Consider the following 21,202-nt stretch of genomic DNA (forward strand, 5'->3'; position numbering starts at 1 on the left):
GTCTGTGTCCCGGCCTTTCTTGGTGGCCAGAGCCTTGGTGGTGGGGGGCATGTGGGGAGGTACAAGGGCGGAGACTAACAGCGACTTAAGGAATATGGAGTCTTGCCCTAGGACACCCCAGCAAGACAGAATCTTGTGTTTTAAACAAAGGCCCTAACTACCCAAAAAAGGCAGGAAGAGTGTAGCCCTGTTTGGAAAGTCCTAGGGGCTTGCTGGCTCTCCACTGCTGTCCTAACAGGCTCTCAGATGGGCCAGTCCGCACTGCAATTCCAAAGTCCCTGCTGGGGCAGATCCTTCCTGGCCTGGAGTTCCCAGCAGAGGTATCAGGGAGGGGGGGAGCTTCCTCCCACCTTGCCCTACCCTCGCCACAGATTCAGAGCCTGCGAGCCCTTTTGGACTTGCATAAGTACCTCCTCTTTCTTCTATTCAAGGTGAAGTGGAGATGACAGAGGTTGATAGAATTCAAGAGATCATGCAAAACCTCCCTGCCCCTGCCCTGCCCCCAGCCCATTGCCCAGGCTCAGTGCCCGGCAGGGCCTGGGTCTGTGCCAGCACCACGCAGCCACCAGGAGCTGAGCTCAGTGGTTTTGGAGAGGCTATGTTTAGACTTCCAAATGGTTGTGATTTCTTGACTGAACAACAAGCCAGCCCCCTGGGACGATGTGTTACCATGGCCCGTGGACTGGACTCTTTCTTGCACCCAGTGGTTTTGAAGACAAGACTCACCTGCTGGCCTGGTCCAGTCCCTCAGCAATGTGGATTTTGGGGTGCTCTGGCTTTCAAGGCATGAAAGTCTTCCCCTGTTGTAGAGAAGAAAGGCAGCCTGACACTGTTGGGTCAATCAACCTCCACAGAACTAGGTCTGAGGAGCAGGGTGCCAAGCCAGGGCAGGCAGGGACACACATAGACTCTGGTGTCCCAAACCATCTCAGAAATGGGTCCTCGCTGAACGCCAGTGCCTGGTGGTGGGTAGTTTAGGACAGAAAGCAGTTCCTGGTTGGCTGGCCAGACTGAGGAAAGAGCAAGGCTCGTCTGCAGTGCCAGGCTCCCAGGGCCAGCTGGGGCTAAGGGCTCTGTGACCGTTTGGCAGTTTGATTCTCATCTTTGGTCATTTTAAGCCAAGAGTTCAGTTCTCAAGGACTTTTCATGATACAGCTTTTTTTTTCTTCTCTCCACAAAGCTGTCTGTGTCTGAGTGTGTTCTGACCCCCGCACAGCTGGGCTCTGTGCTGGCAGGAGACACACTGTTGGTCAGAGTCATGAGAATGAACTGCACAGCTCACTTACCTCTTCGGGCCTGGCTGGGGGGCAAGGCGTTGACATCTGTCCAGTGCTAAGGAAACAGTACAAGCAGGGACTCTGCTAAACACTGGGCCAAGGTGGCGGGGAGAGCTGGAGGAAGATGTGAGGAAGCCCCGAGGAAGTGGAGTAGACCTCCTCAGGCTGGTTCAGAGACCAGAGGCCTGCCTGCCTGCCCGCCCGTGAGGGCCCATGCACACTCATCCCATCCCTGCCTTTCTCAGGGGCTGTGCTTTGAGTGGGGATGCCCACCCAGAGTAGATACGCCCTGTGGCCTCAGACTAAAACAAAGACATGTAATAACTTCTCCAAGAAAAGCAGGAGTAAAGAGCTGCAGCTCGTGAGAAATACCAGACGTGGATGGCTTAGCTCATTGCTTTATCAACCTGGAGACACGCGGGGACAGCCAGGCATTCTGGAAGGAGACCAGGAGGCCTTTAGTTGTTGGCGCAGAATTGGGAGGAAGCTTGGGAAGTCCTATGGTGTGGTAAGAGGATGGCTAGTTTGGTCTTCCATTTTAAGAGGTGAGAGGATATCCACTTAGCACAGCAGGATCCATGCATTACTATGCATGTCTAATGCTATTACCTGGGGGAGCAGCTATCTGGCTGGCCGCTGGCAGTTCTGACTAGTCAGGAAGGACAGCTCTTGAAACTGAGGATCAGTTGGGAATTCTCTGTCAGCCCTGTGGTAGGAAAGTCCCAAGGATCCAGACTCAGGGAGCTGGGGTGCAACCCTAGCAGGCTGGCTGGCAGCAGGCAGCAGATCAAAAAGGTGCAGGAGTTTCTGTGTCAGATCTGTGAAAGCCTGGGTGGATGCTCTGTTTCGGCCCAGACATTACAGACCCGCTGAGGAGGTTGTCTTGGGGCTGGCAGCTAAGGTTCAGTACAATTATTAATAATCATAATGCTTAAATGGAACAAAAGTACTGGTTGTATCCAGGTATCTGGATTTCTTTATATGGTATCTAGATTTAAGATGCATATAATTAATAATCAGTTAAGTTAAACAATTCACATGCTGTTATTTTAATAAGGTTTACTTTCATTGACAAAGTCCCTGAAGCCAGGGGTGCTCTGGCTGCCTTGCCGCTCCGTGTTCTGTGAGTGGTGTAAGACTTAGTCGGCCAGTTCCAGAATGCTCCTAGCTGGTCACTGGTCTACAGAGCTGACATATTGAAGCTGGGAAACTAGCCTGGCAAACCCCACTGGCAAACCCCACGCTATAGGAGCTGTCACCTGGGTTTTGAGGCAGCAGGCTCTCTGGTATACCCTGCTCAGCTGGGTATGCCTGGCTGCTTTTGATGGAGTAAGAAAGCCATCTTTGAGGAAGGCTGACTGGGGATGAGTCTCCCTGCCTGCAGTGCCCATGGCTGGGGCCTCAGGTCCTCACACCAGAACCTCCAGGCAGCTTGCCCCCTACTCTCCCCTGCCCATGGGTATACAGAAGTGAAGAAACTTGTCCGGGGTCACACAATGCCCTGACTGGGCCTACAGCCCATTCAGCCTGAAGAACAGAAGCTACTGTGTGCAGACATGGGCCAGTGTCTTCCTGAAAAGGGCTTTCAGTGCAACTGAGCCAGGCCTCCGTGGCTCTGGTTCAAAGTGTCCCACGAGTTGCTGGGGCTTCGTGCTGAGCAAGTCAAGAGGAGGTGAGAAAGTTAAACAGACTCTCAATGCTGCCTCTTCTGAGCCCCAAAGTGGGGGGCTCCCAGGAGACACTGTTTGTACAGATTTGGGGTTTCCCACAAGACTGGATGATGGAGCTCTGCGGATTCTTGGTCTTCCACTGGATGATCCATTAGCAACCACCCTGCCCTGACAAATGTGTCTCAAGGCACACTGTGTCTTAAAAGCCTTGGTCTGCAGTCCAGCAAGGCTCCTGGCTTCCCAATCACATGCCCCCGACACAAGTCCACTCTTCTTCACCTCCAGTCCGATCCTCACAGCCTGGTTCACTCCCTCTCTGCCAGTTGCCACCTCCTGGCATACCATACTCCCTGGCATCCTGCTAAGTCAGATCCTGGGCCTTTGTATCCTCAGGAACTTGGGCATCATTGGCCAAATCAGCAGCAAACGTTGCCCCTGCCTGGCCTACAGTTAGTTTGTGTGCAGCAGAGAGTGGGAGACGGGCTCAGGGTCCTGCGCTGGACACCTGGGCTTAGACTAGTGTTACAGGAAGAGTCCCTGTTGCCACCTGAGCCATGTGGCAGTGCTGTGCTTCAGTACATCACCCAGTCCTCCTAGCAGCCCTGAGGTGGGGCAAGGTGGGGCAGCGGGGGATTGTCACCTTTTTCTCCATGAGGCCACTGGCACAGAAAGGGGACCTGTCTGTGGTCACAGAGCTGGTAAGTGGTGTGGCAACGCTTGGGGCTGTCTGTAGCATGTTTCTTGCTCTCTTGTCTTCTCTTCCTGTTGTCCCAGGGCAGACCAGGGTAAGTAGCTGGGCCAGAGCTGTGAGCTGAGGCAATTTACACTTGAGACAAACATTTCACTGCTGACCCGAGAGCTCCCAGAGACCCTTTGCTCTGCCACAGAGACCCCAGTGCTGTCCTGCCTGTCTGCATTCTGGTGTGAGTCAGAGTCAAACAGGTGCCTGCCTCCCAGAATACTTGGAATCCTTGGTTTCAGAGTCCCAGGAAAGGGCACCAGTTAGATGACACTGGGGCTTTCTTCCTGGTGCCTGATTCTGTCCAGTGAAGGCTTTGGGTCATGTTCTCTTGAGGAAAGTCACAGGACCTACCACAGGCCTGTCTCCTCCTCACTGAGACCAATGCTATGGCAAGAGTTCTGTTATTAGCTTTAACTCTTCTTCTTTCTCCTGGCTAGCTGCCAGCCTGCTTTCTGTACAGAGAGAAGAGGACATGCCGCCCCTGAACCCTCCTGTGGTCCTGGTATCTTTTGCATTTAGTTCCACTCTGGGTCTGTTCTCTGAAATACGTCTGTGCTCACTCTGGACACACATGGCTTCAGCGTCAGTGGCGAGGCTGGGTAGAGGCAGCACTCGCCTGCTTCATAACCAGGCCTTCATCTAACTGTTCCCTACCTCAAGCTCTAAGGCTGTAGGCTACTTAGAAAGGTGTCAAATTTGTCTTTTGTCAGGTTTTGTTTTTTTGGTTTATTTTTTTGTTTGTTTGTTTGTTTGTTTGTTTTGAGGCATAGTCTCTTTCTGTGAAGCCCAGATTGGCCTCAAACTCAGAAATGCCTCTGACTCCTGAGTGCTAGGGTTAAAGGCGTGTGCTTCCACAGCCGGATTTTGTTTTAGGAAGGTATCAATCTTAAAGGATGAGTTCATTATTGATGCAAAATGGAAAAAGGTGTGTGTCCAGATATGAAGATGGTCCAGAAACTCTTCAGCGCAGAAATAGCCAGCAGGGTTAGGTGTCTAAGCTTTGTGGGCAATCACACATGGCAGGCTGGCTCAGGGGCTGTTGTCCATGCAGCTATGCCTTCTGCGTGGCTCTTGCCTCGTTTAGGTTCTGCTCTCTGGACATGGGTCACCCACTTATTTGTACAAGGGCCCATGACTTCGTCAGTACAACCACCCACCAAGGTCACACACTGCATATTAACATGATAGCCCTCAGGATGCCCAGCACACAGAGGGTGACTGGAATCTACCAGCAGCTGTGGGGCAGTGGCCATCTGAGGGCTGCCAACAAAATCATGGACAGAGGACAAGGGACACAGCTGGGCCAGTGCTCTAGAAAGGTCTCCAGAGCTGCTCAGCTCTGTTCTCTACCCAAGCAACGTTCACCAAGAGCCCCAAGCGGGTGGAGAATTTATTGAGAGCAGGTGTTGTGTACCAAAAGGGTGCTGGGCTTTCATTCATCATTGGCAGGTGTCACAGCGGGTGGTCCCTTTATTTCTATCAGTTGGTTGGCCACACTGCAACGACCACAATAGCCACGAGCAGCAATAAAATCACCATGATCATCCCTGCAAAAGAGAAGCAGAACACGCCTCTTTTAATGAGCTGCCCCAGAAAACTTGGCATCACACTCTAGAAGTACATGGAGAGGGCAGTGGGCGCAGCTCGGGCTTTGCAGGCTGGTGGGCACAGCAGCCGAGACTCCACAGAGCCTATAAACAGCCATTGCCACCTTGAGGGCTGTGCCAATACTCCTGGGTTGCAAGACAGAATCCTGGGAGGGCCAGGGCCAGGCCCCACTCAGCGTTTGGCTTTCCCGTGCACAGCTTTCCAATGCCTCCTGAGAGTGACCCGCATGGAAGCTGTAGATGGTGGCCATCTTTAACTCTGAAACACCAATAGAGCCTATTGTTAATAGGTCATTTCTGGCTGTGGTCTATTTTTGTGCAATAGATAGCTTGGATTGTTTATTTTTGGAGACAGGATCTTGTATGTCTCAGGCTGGTCTTGAACTCACTTTGTAGCCAAGGATAAGTTTGAACTTGTGATCTTTATGTCTCCAACTTCCAAGTGTTGGCATTCCAGACGTGTGTCACCACATCTGGTTTGTGTGATGCTGGAGACTGTAATCCAGGGTCCTGTTTTGTTTTGTTTTGTTTTGTTTTTTGTAAGACAGGATATTCCTGTGCAACAGAGCCCTGGACTCACTTTGTAGACTCAGAGAGCTCTCCTGCCTCTCTGAGTACTGGGATTAAAGGTGTAAGCCACCATGCCCAGCTAATTCAGGGTCTTGTACATACTCGGCAACCATGGTACCAACTGAGCCACACCTTCAGGCCACTTTGACATTTTTAGTCACCCCAAAAGTAAAAGTTGGAGCCATAACTTCCTGTCCTCTGTCTCTAAAGCCCACATTATTTCTTATCTGTTCCCTTGTAGAAGGGAACCCCTGTTGTGTTACTGGATTCTGGCTTTCAGTCTCCATTGTTTTCATCTAGGAAGCTCCTTCCTTTCTTCCTTGTAAACTCAGCTGTGCACAACACAGCGTCCTAGTATGTTTTTTCAGCTACTTCTTCAACCTGTTTGCAGTGCGAAGGTGTGTGCACATGGGTTAGTGTTATCATATCTAGGCGACTCAGGAGATTGTTATCTTTTCATTCACTTCTGTCTCGGGAAGCACTCCAGCTTGCCTGACTGCCTGCTCCCTGTCGGCAGGAGTCCTACTACATAGTTCTGCAGCTCCTGACTAGAAAGCTGCTCCTGGCTGGAGTGAGAGGTTTTTGCCACGCAATATCAGGAGAAGGAAAACACAACGGGCAGGAGCTGGTGGCCAGGCTGAGGGGCATAATGGGGCAAATTCTTGCGACTCCAAGGCCTGGAGTTTGCCTGGGAAGAGGGATTGGTTTGGGAACTACATAGACGAGCCAGAGAGGAGCGTGGCTGTCTGCCCGCCTTCCCTCTCCAGCATGGCATAGCACACCTCTGCCTTTGCACACGCTGAACTTTCTGCCTGGCAGTCTCTTTGGGGTCACTTCCTGGAGATCCCCTGGGTGACTTGAAGTCACTGGTGCTTTCTACAGCTCCACATCTCCAGGCAGGACTTAGCAACATCACTTTTGAGGTGCTAGCTCTCACGTGTCTTCTTCCCTGGAAGGTCTGTCTACAGAAGGAACTGTTTGTTGCCTTTCCATTCATTATTATATCGCAGGGCCTAATGCAGAACCAGCACACAGAGACATCATATGCACATAACAAATGAAGAAGCACACTGAATATTTGGAAGAAGAAACAGGAAGATACAGGAAGAGTAGTGAATAGGGAGGAAAAAACTGGGAAAATGTGTCAAATAGAAAATTCAAAAAGGGTTCAGACCAACCAACAAATTTCACAGGGACATGGAGCCAGTGTCTCAGGTTCTAGAAGTTTGAAGAGGACAGGAAGTTTCAGCTAAAGGGGGTTGAGGTCTATGAAAAAGATTATCAATATATCACACACACACACACACACACAAACATGCATACACTCGCGCACACACGAACCCTTGAAGGGAAGCACACAGTTCCCTCTTGACACCTTAGACAGTGAGTGGACTGCATGTGATAAAGTCGGGGGGGGGGGTGCTTATCCAAAGACAAAAAGGGAACTACAACAGCAAAGACAAACAAGACTTTCATATTTTAAATGCTATCAGGCAAACACGAGTCCGTAGAGAGGTTATTTTCAACAGTGTTCGTAAACATAGTGCTGGGTGCACTGAGGAAGTCATTTCTAGGTGAGAAGGAAGCAACAGGCACTGGCCAGCTGCAGCTTTGAGATCCTGTGGGCCAAGAAGACTTGATTTAGCGGCCTGATCACAGCAACAGCGTTTGATCTCTGATGACAACTCCAACACCTTTCTGGGGAGGTCCTGGAGGTACGGATCCTTTCAAAGGCACTAAAGCTCAGCCCAATTTGAGGTCAAAGCTAGTCACAAGGTGCGGGGCTCAGGACAAGGTGGGGGGGGGGGCGGTTATTGCCTGGCTTACTGCTCCATAATTGGCCACTCTATGTTCTGTATACAAGGAAACAGAGGTTCTGGAAGGCTGCATGGGAATCCAGATGGGTCTGCTCTCATCTGTACTTTTAACCTCTTCCTAGACCACGGGCTCTACCCAGGGTTCCTGGCACTCAGCAGAACACAGGGCTCACCAGGTATAGAGGGCCAGACTCTTTGAGACTGAAAAACTAGGATACAATTCTTCCTCCTCCTCCTTCTCTTCCTCTTCTTCCTTCCTCCTCCTCCTCCTCTTTGCACCCTCCCTCTACTTTTTATGGTAGAAATGTAACACACACACACACACACACACACACACACACACACACACACACACTTAGTAAAAGCATCCCGGAACTCACTGTCACGAACCCTGGGCCCCTGGTATATGTCACCAGCAGGTTTACAGAAAGAGTCACTGACAGAAGAGGCACTGTCACATAACCACGCAGGCTTGAGACCCCATCTTTCTGACATGGACAGTGGGTCTAAGTTTGCAGAATGGCCCCTGAGCTATAATACTGAATCAACTCTCAAAGCCAGAAATTGGGGTGTTTTCTTTTTCCTCCTAACAGGGCTCCAGCCTTTGGGGCTCTCACCATCCATCCCCAGCTAAGGAAATGTTTGACATTTCAGAACGAAACTGACAGTTGAACTCCTGGGAGCCTGCCAGCTTCTAAACAATAAGCGCTCTGGGCCGGGCCCTGCCTCAGAACACCTGTGAGGCTCAGCAGCATTGGGTCTGGTCGCTTCCTCTGCATTTCACTCAGCTCCTGCGTGGCACTGCCGGCACCTGGCCAGGCAGATGTTTGCTCCCAAGACTCAAGAGTCCCTTTCAGGGGCAGGCACAAGGTGCCAAGGGTTAGGTTACAAGAGTCGGGGGAAATGTCCGTTTCCTTTGGTCAGTTTACCAGACAAGTACCCAACACTTGGGATATTTACAAGTCTAGCATATGGCAACTTAAAGAGACTGTAAGAAAACAAACCTCCCTTTCAGATCAGGAAGGGACATTAACACCGTGGCTTCGGAACAGTGGTGTGTTTTCTGAAGATTGTTCATCTGGATTAATGGCCCATGCTTTTTCTTCCAGTGAAACACGGGGAATCACTGAGTGACAGCTTGTGCTGTAGGAGCAGGTAATGCCCTTAGTGTTCACTGGATAAGTTGGGGTGGGGGGAGGAGGGGAAATTTGGAGGCCAGCTTTTCTAGGGAATGGTAACCATGTTCACCCTATAGCTGCAGGGAAGCGGTGGAGGATGCTCAGTAGGAGGGGTGAGGTGTGGAATCAGGAGGCATTTGGGAGGTGCAAGGTATCCTTGTCCAGAAGTCCTTTTTATCCCGGTTTGTCATACGACAAGCCATTTTGACTCCTTGCTACTTGTTTTAAACCAAAAACACACATTCTCATCGCTGGCCTTGTGTGTCACACTGTGAAGGGTCGGGGCCAGCAGGCCAGCCCCACACAGCCAACCACCTGTGCGGATGAGACACGCGTGACTAATGCCTGCAGTGGGCGAGTTTCCTCTCACAGTTGTGCTGTCAAAGGTGACATTTGCTTAAGCATTAGCCAGTTGGTTCTTGCAGATCAAACATAGATTTTTAAAGTATTTTAGTTTAGTTTTGCAGCAGGCTCCAGAGCCAAAGGTGGGGAATGAGTGGGACAAAAGACAGACCGGGATATTTGTTTTCAGAAGTTCATGTAAATGTCCCCTTGAATCCCATTACTAGGTAAATAAGCCAAGAAAGAAGAGGAGCGTGGGCGAAGGTGAATGTGTTTGCTTTTTGCTTTTTTGGATTAATTGAGAGTAGGAAAATGCAGCCTACTCTGACGCAGTCTATGCTGCTCGCCTGCTCATGGTGTGGACACCACAGCTTTCCACCAACCGACCTCACAGCTCAGCGGGCCAGCCAGCCAGACACTGGTGGCCAAGACAGCAACTCCCATCCCCAGTTTCATCTTTCCTGAGGATACTTTACCTCACTGCTGTACGTGCTAACTGCCTTTAGTAATATTTTTCATTAAAACACCAGGCAAAGGCAAGCAGAGCCTCCCATGAGTTTGGTTTTGTTCTTGTCTGACACGCAAACCATCACTCTGGGCTGTCCTTTCTCTGTCACGGCTGAGGTGGGGCAGCCTCCTCCTCCATCTTCAGCATGCATGCAGGTTTATGTGCATCCGTGTGTGCAGGTCAGAAGACAAGTTCGGGTATTGTTCTGCAGGAAATATCTGTCTCCATTTCTTGAGATAGGGTCTCTCACAGGCATGGGACCTATCCTTGTGCTTGCAAAGGCTTTATCAGCTGAGCTATGCCCTCAGCCCACCCTCAGTCTTTATGGAGGCCACTTTCTCCACCTGCTCTTTCTACTCACGACCTCTTCCATTCTCAGCTAACTCCAGAGTTACAGGTTCAACACTCAGCTTAGACCTGGTATCTCCCATCAAGGCTGCTCAATCCCATGCATCCTGCCTCTCCTGGAGACCAAGAAAACATATTCAAGGCCACATCTATACAAGGCCATGCTCAGGAAGGATGGTTCTTTATCTTTAAACTCTTATGTTATGGATCCCCCGGCCCACTACCCAGGTCATAGGATCCCTGAAAAAAGAGATCATGCATAATCTGATGTAGCAGAGGGATTTATAAATAGGGACATGGGACTTCAAGTTCACCACTGAGTAGCTAAGCTTCCTGGGGAAGCGGTCTCAACTCTGAGTCTGGTTCTACTGGTTGTACAATGAGCCTTCCTAGCGCCAGCAGGGCAGGCACGTTATGAGGATTTGATATGAACAACGACATGAGTTTCTGGAACGTAACTGGCTCTCAGTGTCCACCTACTGCCAAGAACAGTGTGGAGGAGATGTCCACGTCTGCGAATGTCCCACAAGACAGTGTGCGTCAGGGTAATGGCAAAGTCATGTCACTTATTCCAAAGAACACGAGGCGCGAAGGCAGAGGAACACTAGGGTGGCATTCGGTAGAAACAGAGACCAATTCTAACTGGGCCGGGTCATGATGACGGAGTCCGGGAAAGGCTGGAAGTTCACAGTGGAATATCTGGCAGCATCCACCTTGGTTATTAGCTACAGGAAGGGCAGCTGCGCTAGCTGATGCCGGCTGAAGGCAAAAGGCAGGCAGAGCTCAGCCAAGTGGATGCCGGGTGAGACAGGCTGTGGGCAGCTCAACCGTAAGAGCCTTGGAGGAAGCGGAGGTCAGAGCCAGGGCACGGGCTGAGCACAGAGGTGCTGCAGGAGAAGGCTAAAATAAACGGAATGGGGACTTAGAGCTAGACCCCGGGCAGCCAGGGAGGAAGGAGGTACAGGGAGGAAGCCATGGTCTAGAGGGCCTGGGAGTTGTGACTATTCGGGCATAAAGGGGACTATTACTAACACCAGGGACATTGAGAGTGACAATAGGCACACAAGGAGATCAGAAGTCACACATAAGAATAATACATACATACATATATGTACCCATGCCTTTAATCCCAGCACTGGGGGAATGACAGGAACAGGTGGATCTCTGTAAGTTCAAAGCCAGCCTGGTCTACATAGTGAGTTCCAGGTCAGCTAGCAAAACTTGTCTGTCTAAAAAGAAATGAGAAAATGTTTACAGTGCCCAAATCATGCTACTCATACCACAGGGCAACCACGGGTGGGAAGAGCAGAGACTTGTACTCCCTAAAGGAGCCCCGTGGTGGTAGCTGGCCAGCAGCAGAGCTGGCCTTGGGCAGAAGGCCCACATCTCTGGGTGGGAGTGTCTTGGAGCTGGGCTCAGCCAGCCGGGGAGTCCCTACAGGAGAGGGCAGGTCAGATTGGTCATTCTGGTCCCTGGAGAATGAAGGTAGCACAGCATGGTGTGGGACATGCAGGTGACACTGTGGTCCCTCAAAGGAGTGTACATCAAGGCAAAAGTCTGGCTAACATATAGGACCTCGCTTGTTTGGGTTCTGATTGAAAACAGAAATGCTGGGAAAGACAGTGTTTAATCTTCACTTTGTCTCCTTGTTGTGTCCTGCTGGGTACCAAACAGGCCTTGCCTTTAGACAGCACCGTAGTCTGCGGATCATGCAGAGGAAGAAGGCAGCCTTCAGATGCACTCCTGGTCCTTCTCCAGCCTCTGCAGGCAAACCACCTAGTCCCTCTTCACACAGCTTCCCCAGAGGGATGTGGGACATGTGCACATTTCCCAGGGCTGCATGCGGTTTTGCCAGGACCTGGGACCTGGCACAGTGTTGGTGCTGATTAATGGCGACTTTACTTGTAGAAGAGCATCAGCCTCCTGAAGGCACGCAGCACACTCCTTCCTCAGACCGGTCTTTAGAAAGGCTGGTGCTACCCAGGCTCGGCTGCGCTAGATTTGTGCTGAGGTGACTTTGAGAGGACACGGCCCCACCTGGAGCAAAGCCCCTAGTGCTGGCACCACAGTAGCCCAGCAGCAGTGCTGGCAACAGTACGGAAGAAAAGCCCTGGCAACAAGAAAACAGAAATAGAAGGGGAGGTGACAGCAGCTCCAGAGACACATCTGGGGGCCAGAGGGAGCAGCCGCTCTCAGCAGGAAATGGGAAGCAATGAGGCCACCTGAAGTGGGGGAGGGGAAAGGAGAACTGGCCTAGAAACAGGAAATTAAAGGGAATTAAGAGCGGGAAGGAGGTAGAGCAGAGGATAATGGAAGGCAGGCTCTGGACCCGGGGCCCAGCGCTTAGCTTAGCATCCGGTAGCTGTGGAGTGGCGGCTTGGCCCCGGCCATGGACCAAGTAGCAGAGACCCTGTGTGAGTACTCATCTCACCGGCCAGATGATGGGTCACAACAAGAGGGGAGACCTGGCCAAGTGGTTCTAATGTGGAACAAGAGCACTGTCGAGAAGCCACATGTGATGTCACATGCTCATCGTGCTAGACCTGCACTGGGGAGGTTGAGGCAGGGGGATCATGAATTTGAGGTTATCCTGGGTTATATAGGAGACTTCATTATGCATTTTTACAGTACAATGTACTGTACAGTGTACATGTTCACTGAGCGTGGACTACATGCAGAGATGCACAGCTTGCTCTGCATGGACTCATCAGCCTCAGGAGCGCAGCAGGAAACCAAGAACGTTGCACCCACCTCCCAAAAGAAAGCAAACTCTGAAATGATAATGTTCCCTAAAGAGGGCAAGTAAAAACTTGGCCATTATATTATAGCTGCTTCCTGCACAGCAAGTGCTGAAGCTTCTAGGCCCTATCTGTGTTCTTAAAGTGCTGTTCATTTCCCGTCTCTGAAGTAAGCTCGTCTCAGCACTCACCACGACTCAACAGCAGAAACCAATTGCAGATAGATAATCCTTCGCATCGGCAATCAAAAGCAGCACATTAGGAGTTGTCAAGGCAATAATTTAAAGTCAGTTCTCTGGCGCATCAATACTTGCTAAGAAACATTCCCTGGCTGTGCTGTACGTTACCCTTGGGAATGTGAATCTATCTGGCAGGAATTCAACTGTCTTGGAAAAGCCAGGCAGGAACACTGTTATGGATATCTTGTTTTGACAATTCCCTCTGGACTGCATGTCAAAAGATTTCTGGATGGGTCCAGCCAGGCTATGGATTCACTATAACAAACTACTTTATTCGTTCTGCTTAGATCAGGCTATGCCACCTGGCATTAATTAGGGACACCTGGCAAGGTGACCCATTGTCACCCATCAGTGGTGAAAAGTGAAGTACCTGGACAGGGTCAAAGGTTACGAGATCTGAAGTGAGTCCCTGAGTTCCAGACACTTGGGCAGCATATGAGAGGTGGCCTGGTGGCCTGGGCTCTTCACCCTGGCCCTGCCTCTGTACACACAGCTAACACATGGTGTCCAGAAGAGGTCACCAGGTAGCTTTTGCCAGAATTCTGTGCACCGAGTGGAGAACAGCCAGGGCTCGGGGTTATAGTCCTGGCCACATTCCGGAAACAACAGACCCTAGACTTAGCCCTGAAGGCCTTAAACCTGGTTGGACAAGCCATTCCTTCTGTAAGGAACCCTAATCATCCAAATACATTTCATGGCTTTCTTGTTTTGCTTTAAACCTAAATGAATCATTTCATCCGGCTTGCAACCTTGAGCAGACAGCTCAACAACAGGAATAATTCTCTGGAAAAGTCTCAGCACGTGAGTGTTTTCTTGTTACCAGGTTAATCTCAAGAGGGCAGCTGGGAGGTGCTGCTCCTTGGAGCACATGGCCTTGGGCTGCATCTCCTGACTCTGAAGGAGCCCAGCTCATAGTCACATAGCCTACGACTCTGTAAGTGCTCTATAATCAATGTTTGAAAAGTCAAGATGTGAAAAAAGATGGGTTCCAGTTTGGGGGCAATAGGCACTTGGAGTAAACATCAGGGCACAGCTCGTCCTCTGTAAATGCAGCCAACGAGAAAACGCTGGATGGACATACTAATTTCTTAGATCCCTCCTTCTCTAGGACATCCAAGCATGGAGACCTCTGAGTGTCTGGTTCAGGCAGGTCCCAGGCAACTGCAAGAGGTCCCTGCCATTAGTGTGCTTTTAGTGGAAGCCACATCCATTAACTCCATCAGAGCTGGGAGCTTTATACGCATCTCGTCTATGCTACATACCCCATCCACGAAGCTGCTCAAGAGATGCGTAAGCGAATGATTAAGGTCCTCACTACCCACAAGGCTTGTAGGTAAGCACGGCACAGCTAGTCTCTGAAAGTTTGCATTCTGTACCTACAGCAATGAACAGACAAGACTGGCAAGCTGCTGCCCTCACGACTTGATGCTGGAAGAGGCAGAGAAGTTGAAGAGACAAGTAGATAACTCAATGTAGTTGAAGCTGCTACCAGCCAGGAAGAAAAGGAGAGCGTCTTTCTTCCTGGTGGGAAGCTAGGTGGTAGCTCAAAGCTGTCTCCTTCCTTCAGGTTTGAGGGCCATACAGGGAGGAAATGCTAATGCTTTTTGGAAATTAATCATCCAACAATGGGGTGGGGAAGCACACTGCAGGTAAGAGGAGGGTGTCTTCCCATGTGGCATTAGGAAACTTCCAATTTTAAACGTTAATAGTATGGAAGCTTAGAAACAACACATTACGAGAGTTTCTTGGAATGAAGGGTGACGTAATGACAACTGGAAGCAGACAGGGAACTTATTATAGAAGGCGGCAAAGGGAGAACTGGAGAGGAAGGCCTGAGCTGTGGCGCTGTCAGGCCGGGAGCTGGTTCCTGCTCGGGCTGTGGGGGCTGTGGGATCTCATATGGAGTGGGAAGTGGAGTGCTGGTCCCTGTGTGGCTGCTATTCATCAAGTGGCCCACGTTGACTGTGCTATGCCTAAATGAAAACTATACTTCTTAAGTTGATGGCTGCTTTTATTAGGGGCCGTTTCACTTCATCACGGCGCTGGCAGAGAGCTGCAGAGTCCTGGCCACCAGCTGGTCTCTGAAATTGAGAGGAAGCCAGGTTGAGGTTGTAGAAGTAAGATGCAATAATAGATGCAAGATGTCACCCTACGCTTGGGAGACCTGGGGTAAGTGTGCGTCAGCGACGGTGGGGTTGCTAGACCGTTTCCAGAGCTCTGTCACCCTGCCAGTCACAGCTGTCCCAGAAAACCTCAGCTTTCCTTGCTCTAAGGTGACATGAGTTACATTTGGAACCAAGGGCCACCGTGGTAAGATACAGTGGCAAGAAAGGCAACTATGAAGGGGTATGGAAGGAGAGAAAAGCAAAAGGCCAGCAAAAGAACGGCCAGACACCTTTCACGTTAGAAGCCAAGTCTCTTCTCAAATACCGGAACGTCCACTGTAACTACTTGTTGTGGCCGTGAAGCTTGTTCCCATCACAGGAGAAAAGTTCAAAGGTCACAGCTTTTAAGTGGACATCGTGAGGTAGTCTGAGCTCTCTCACCCATCATCTTCACGCAGAGTGTGTCACCTTCTACCTGTACAGCAATGGGAGGTCCGTGACATGCACGCATGTGCATGGATGCGAGGTCTCCCTCTGTGCACCAAGGCAGCATGGGAGTGGCCTGGGGTCAGTGCAGGGCAGCCTGCCTCCCTTGGGCCTGACTATTCTCAGCAGAACTAGAGCTGGCCACCAGGCTTTTCTTAAAAACTTTTTCTCCCTCACTCTTTCCCAGCTGTATCATGAAAACAGATTTCAAAATGTATGTTCACAAATCCTCCAACACTCTGCATGTGTACAAAAATGACTAAATAAAAAGCTTATAGATTCGGGAGAATTCATAGTTGGTCTGTGGGAAGTATGATGGTTTAATCTTCATCTTTGACAGTATTTCCAGAGATGATTAACTGTGGGGGCATAAGCAGGGGAAGACCTATTCTGAAGTGGGCGGTGGCATCCTATGGTCTCAGACTGAAGAAAGAGGAGAAAGACAGGTGAGTGTTGGCATCCCATCTCTGCCTCCTGAAATGTCCAGATGTGACTGAACAGCCTCTGCTACTGAGCCTTCACCACCAGGGTGGACTGCAGACTCTTAAATGGTTAGCCACAAAGCATCCTTCTTCCCTTTTTTTTTTTTTTTTTTTTTTTTTTTGGTTTGGTTTTTCAAGACGGGGTTTCTCTGTGTAGCCCTGCCTGTCCTGGAACTCACTCTGTAGATCAGGCTAGTCTCAAACTCAGAAATCTGCCTGCCTCTGCCTCCCAAGTGCTGGGGTTAAAGACATGCGCCACCACTGCCCGGCTGCATCCTTCTTCCTTAAGCTGCTTTCTGTTAGTCAATTCATTGCAGGAACAGGAAAAATAACTAATAAAGAAAGGGCACAGCCGGGCGGTGGTGGCACACGCCTTTAATCCCAGGGCTACACAGAGAAACCCTGTCTCGAAAAACCAAAAACCAAACCAAACCAAACCAAACAAAAAAAAGAAAGAAAAGAAAAGGGGGAAAAAAAGAAAGGGCACACACCTCACTGGGCCCCACCTACTCTTCTCCCTAAGATTCAGCTTGCAACATTAATGCTAAAGCCCCAATGAGAAGCTTGGCAGCAGGAATGGAATGAAGACCACACCTGGTTAGCTTCTCATTAGCAGGATGAAGCTACTGGCTTCACGAGCTGCATGGACCAGCATGGTTGGAACAACGAGGACAAGAAGAGACATTCCAGCTGTGTTGCACATCGGCTCATGGGGAAAGGGTCCTTTACCCAGAGCAGCATTAGAGCTTACAGGCCAGTCTAGGAAACCACAGGAGGGATAGGACAGCCAGAGCGTGTGGCACCAATACAGGCTTTTCACACGACCGAGTGAAGGAACCTGTGCGGTCACCATGGGGGTGACTCACTACTATCCTCAAACCCTCAAACACTCTTCAGTACTCCTAAAGATGCCCTCCTATGAAGAGCATGTCATCTGGGATCCCCAAAGCTTTCCCTTCACTCAGGGTAGCTTCTAATGATGTTGTAGCAGCATATGCCAAGTGAGACCTCAGGGCTAGAACTAGGGACCTCCAAACACCTTCATGGCCTGAGATATAAACCTCAGGTAAGCATCTGGAGTGGACCAGACAGTGTTTCTATTGAACCTTCTAGAAACAAAGGCAAGATCCTAAGTGCTAAGATACGGGCTGACACGCTTACACAGATTCTGCCAGCAAGGAGGAGGTAAGGCGGGAGGCGGACTGCGTCAGAGCTGGAAGGCTGGGAACAGCTGTGGTCCCTAAGCAAGAAGCAGGGCTTGAGTCTCCTCGGAGGACCTGGCAATCTTTTCCTCTCTATTTCAGATGTTCAGTGGGGAGGGCTGCAGTTCCTGGTGGCACATGTGCTTAGCACGTGTGAGGCCCAGGGTTTGATCCCCAACACTGGTTAAACAAATTAATAAATGAAGATATTTCGTGTGTAAGGGGCCAAAATAGGTCAGAAATGTACGGTTACAACAAAGGTCACACTGGTAAAGGATACATGACTAAGTGTTATGCCAATGCCAGGGATGTGCCTGTCATGTGACATGGGGCGAATTCAAATATCTGCCTTCCAAGGGCATGCTCTCTGTGCCAAGAACAAAAGGTATTTGAGAATAATAATTTAGGTGCTATCATTAACCCTTGCTTGTCTGTTCTTCTGGAAAGAAAGGTAGAGTAGATAGATGATCTAGAACGTCAGATCTGGGTTTGAAATGTTTGCTGGCTTTGTTAGATGTGGCCTGTGAGCTATACCAGATGTCAGTTCACAGGACATTCCCAGCAGGACAGTCAGGTTTCCCAGGTGGCCTCCCACTCTCAGTGTGCCCTGCTTGCCTGCACCTGTGGGCTTGCCATGGATCTTCTGGGCTCACACTCCTCGGAGCCTCGGATCAAGAACCCCACCCCCTACCCCCCCTACCCCCACGAGTCCCAAACAGACTCTTCTCCATAAGCTCGCAGCATCTTAGATCTGTGTTTCCTATGCCTCTGTATACAGATTGTACACAATGCAAAGTATTAACTTCATTAAGTTAACAATTACTTGAGCTAGTGAATTACTGATTGTCACAGATGAATTCAAGACAGCAGGCCATGCTTTGCTATGACTGTTCTGCCTGTCATCACTTGGGCACAGAGGTCCTCTGATCCCATGCCATAATCCTTAGTGAGGATTTTATCATTGTGTAACTTTATCACTAGGTCACTGGGCAAACATTATATAGTGTATTTGCACAGACTAAGCATGGCTGTATCACTGCATGGTTAAATCTTTGGGGACCAGGTCTTATGTTTGATTTTTCATTGACTAAATGTCATTATATGGTGCATGGCTACAAAGAGTCAACATTTATTTCTGCTTTGGTTCAGTGGGCAGATTCACTCTCTGGAATATTAGGAGTCAGATAGACTTCAAATGACTTTCTGACTCAGTAGCAGTTACCAAACAGGACCTGGAACAGAGTAGCTGCTCAATAAACACACGTTGAATACGTGAATGAATAAGCAGTGGAACTGTGGACAGAGAAGTTATTAAGGTAATTAAGAAGTTCTGGTCGTGATGAACTACAAAGCTAAAACACTTTCCAAATGCAAACTCAGCATGTTCCACATTGGTGGCTAGCAACCCAGGTGTGAACTTATAGGAGACAGAATCTGGTCTTCCTTTCAAATTTATGACCATGCCTAGCTTTCGGTAAAGCGGAGGGTGGTAACCGCTCACAGGTTTCCTTCTGAGATGGTGTGAACTCAGCCACTCACACCCTGTTCTGTACTGAACCGGACAGCCTTGCTTCACAGTTCCCCTGTTCCCTGAACCTTTCTCTCATCCTTTCTTTGAAGACATTCTTGAGAAAACATTACTAAAAATTTCCTGCAATGGGAGAGTGGGTACTGAGGCACTTTACCCCATGGAATGGGGCCAGGCCCAGCGGCACACCCAAGATCTTGTTAGAAATACAACTTCCGGTCACGCCTAGGAGTCTGTGTTTGAAAGATATCTCCTGGTCCTTACAACAAATACACACTCACATGAAAGAAAGGATACTCTCCTTCCTCAGGGCACTAGACAGGAACTAGCCAGGAGGCCTAGTCAGGAGCCCTCGTCAGGAGGCAGGTCACTGTGCCAAGAGCGAGGCAAGTACTGAGTTTCTATTGGCTGAGGAAAAAGCCTCATGAAAAATAGGCTATCCCAGAAAGTGTCCGACACACAAACTGTCATAAACCAAGCCCCACACAACATCCCCTCAGCCTCATTTCCTCCTGAGGAGGTCTGCAGGGCCCAGAGCAGCAGCTGGCAGGGCCAGAGGACTGTTCCTGTCCATGATTCCAGGGAACATGTCTGCCAGATTGCCAGACTCCCATCCAGCATCGGGGAGCCTGCTCAGAGTTCCTACTCTTCTTCACAGAGGGAGGGCCTAAAAGAGGAAGGACAGAATAGGATCTGTCAAGCAGAAGACAGCGGGATGCCTTTAGTTCCCAACATGACTGCTGAGCCAGGGTGACAGTCATCTCTCATATCAGATTCCTCTTTTTGAACATCTGCATGTTCAAGCCCTGAAAGCACACATGGAAGATTCTAACTGCCCACTAGTCAGGGGAGGAGGGCCCTTCTCACTCTGGTGAGGCTAGCCCCCATGCCACCACTCTAGAGGACACCCACAGCTAGCCTCCCACGAGAGGCAGTTGGAAGGCTCAGGCAGCACCCCCTTTCCCCCCCTCTCCCCAGTGAGCTGAGGCCTTCTTGAGTGACTTGGTTGAGGAGACAGGAGAGGGCGTGGCCAGTGATTGCTTCCTCATGGGCTCTCCCTCCATTCTCCACTCAGATTGCCTACACCCCAGGAACACTTCTGCATTCTTGATAGTGGGATTGCAATGTAAGTTGTCCCCTCTGGGCACTATTTATGGGCACACTGAGATATCCTAGGAGCAAGCGTTCCCTTTCCTCTCTTCACACCCCTCCTTCCTACTGCCACGCTCGATGGGCCATTCCACGTTCTCTTTCTAAGAATGTAATAAACATTTCAGCACGATCTTTTCAATCCACATTATTTATAATATTCCGGACATCCATTGAGCCTAGCTAGAAAGCTAAGCAATAAATCAAACTTAACAACAGTAACAACCAAAAAATGAAGGGGGAGGAGAGGAGGTGATCGCCCTTGGCGGGGCTTGAGCCTGAGATGTTCCATTACCCAAAGGGTTTCCTTACATTCAGGAGAGTGAGACGGGGAGGAGCCTGGGGTTTAGGATGACATGGAGTCGGGAACTGGAATCCACAGGCATAATCATAACTCTGTAGAGGCCTCAGACGAGCTCACCTCTCAGAGGTGCCACAAGGATAAATGAGATACGTGGGAAGCACTCTGATCGCCTCAAAGAAAAGCAACTGAACCCAGTTCTCCTCGCTGAGTCCCAAAGGTCATCTTCTCCAAACAGAGGGGGACCAAGGACCCCCTCCTCTCCTGGAGCTGCTGTCACTGCTCATTAATGTCCCTTTGGCTTTCAGTAGGGGCGGGGGTTGAAGAGGCAAACAGCAAGTTTAGGACAACCTGGTCCCCAGGTCTGGCTCCAGTCCCCACCCTGGAGAGGGGACTCTTCTCCCACTGCCAGGGAGGGCTGTGCCAGGCCACACACAGACAGAGGGCTCACTGCCGAGGATTCTGCTCCTGCTTGGGTGGGACATGGACATAGGAAATCCAAGCCTCGCGGAGCGGGCCTGTGTTTACATGGCTAGACCTCGGCTTGGCAGCTGCAGGGGTGTATAGTCTGCCTTCTGGGACCACTCCACGGGGGTCCTCTTGTCAGTTTCCTGGATATGGGATGCTGCTTCTCTCTCATTTCTTTGGATGGGCCAAGTGTAAGATTGGAGTCATCTAGTTACAGCCCACACATCTAACAAGCAGAGTCTAACCCTGGTTTGCGGCAGTGACGGTGGCTAGTCCTTGGCCATGAACCTCCACCTGCTTGTTAGCTAGAGTCAAGAAACCTCTAGAAGGGATTTGATGCTGGCTTTGCTTTCACTCATCACTCTACCAATGAATGTCTAAAGCAGCTAATGTGATATACACATTTGTTCAAACGAGGCTGTCAAGATCATGGCAGCTTCTTTGC

General features: G+C 50.1%; 1 protein-coding gene across 2 annotated transcripts in view; it reads right to left on the reverse strand.

Moving 5' to 3' along the window:
- Window positions 1-5,066: 5,066 nt before the first annotated feature.
- The window catches only part of Stx8 (syntaxin 8), a 232,760-nt gene continuing 216,624 nt past the window's right edge, over window positions 5,067-21,202 (reverse strand). For both annotated transcript variants that reach the window (XM_052195513.1, XM_052195514.1), the window contains one exon: window positions 5,067-5,236. In XM_052195513.1, the coding sequence (XP_052051473.1) occupies window positions 5,169-5,236 (68 nt within the window). In that variant the 3' untranslated portion in view covers window positions 5,067-5,168. The remainder of the gene's footprint in view (window positions 5,237-21,202) is intronic.

The sequence above is a fragment of the Apodemus sylvaticus genome, chromosome 10 (genome assembly GCF_947179515.1).
Source record: "Apodemus sylvaticus chromosome 10, mApoSyl1.1, whole genome shotgun sequence".
NCBI lineage: Eukaryota > Metazoa > Chordata > Mammalia > Rodentia > Muridae > Apodemus > Apodemus sylvaticus.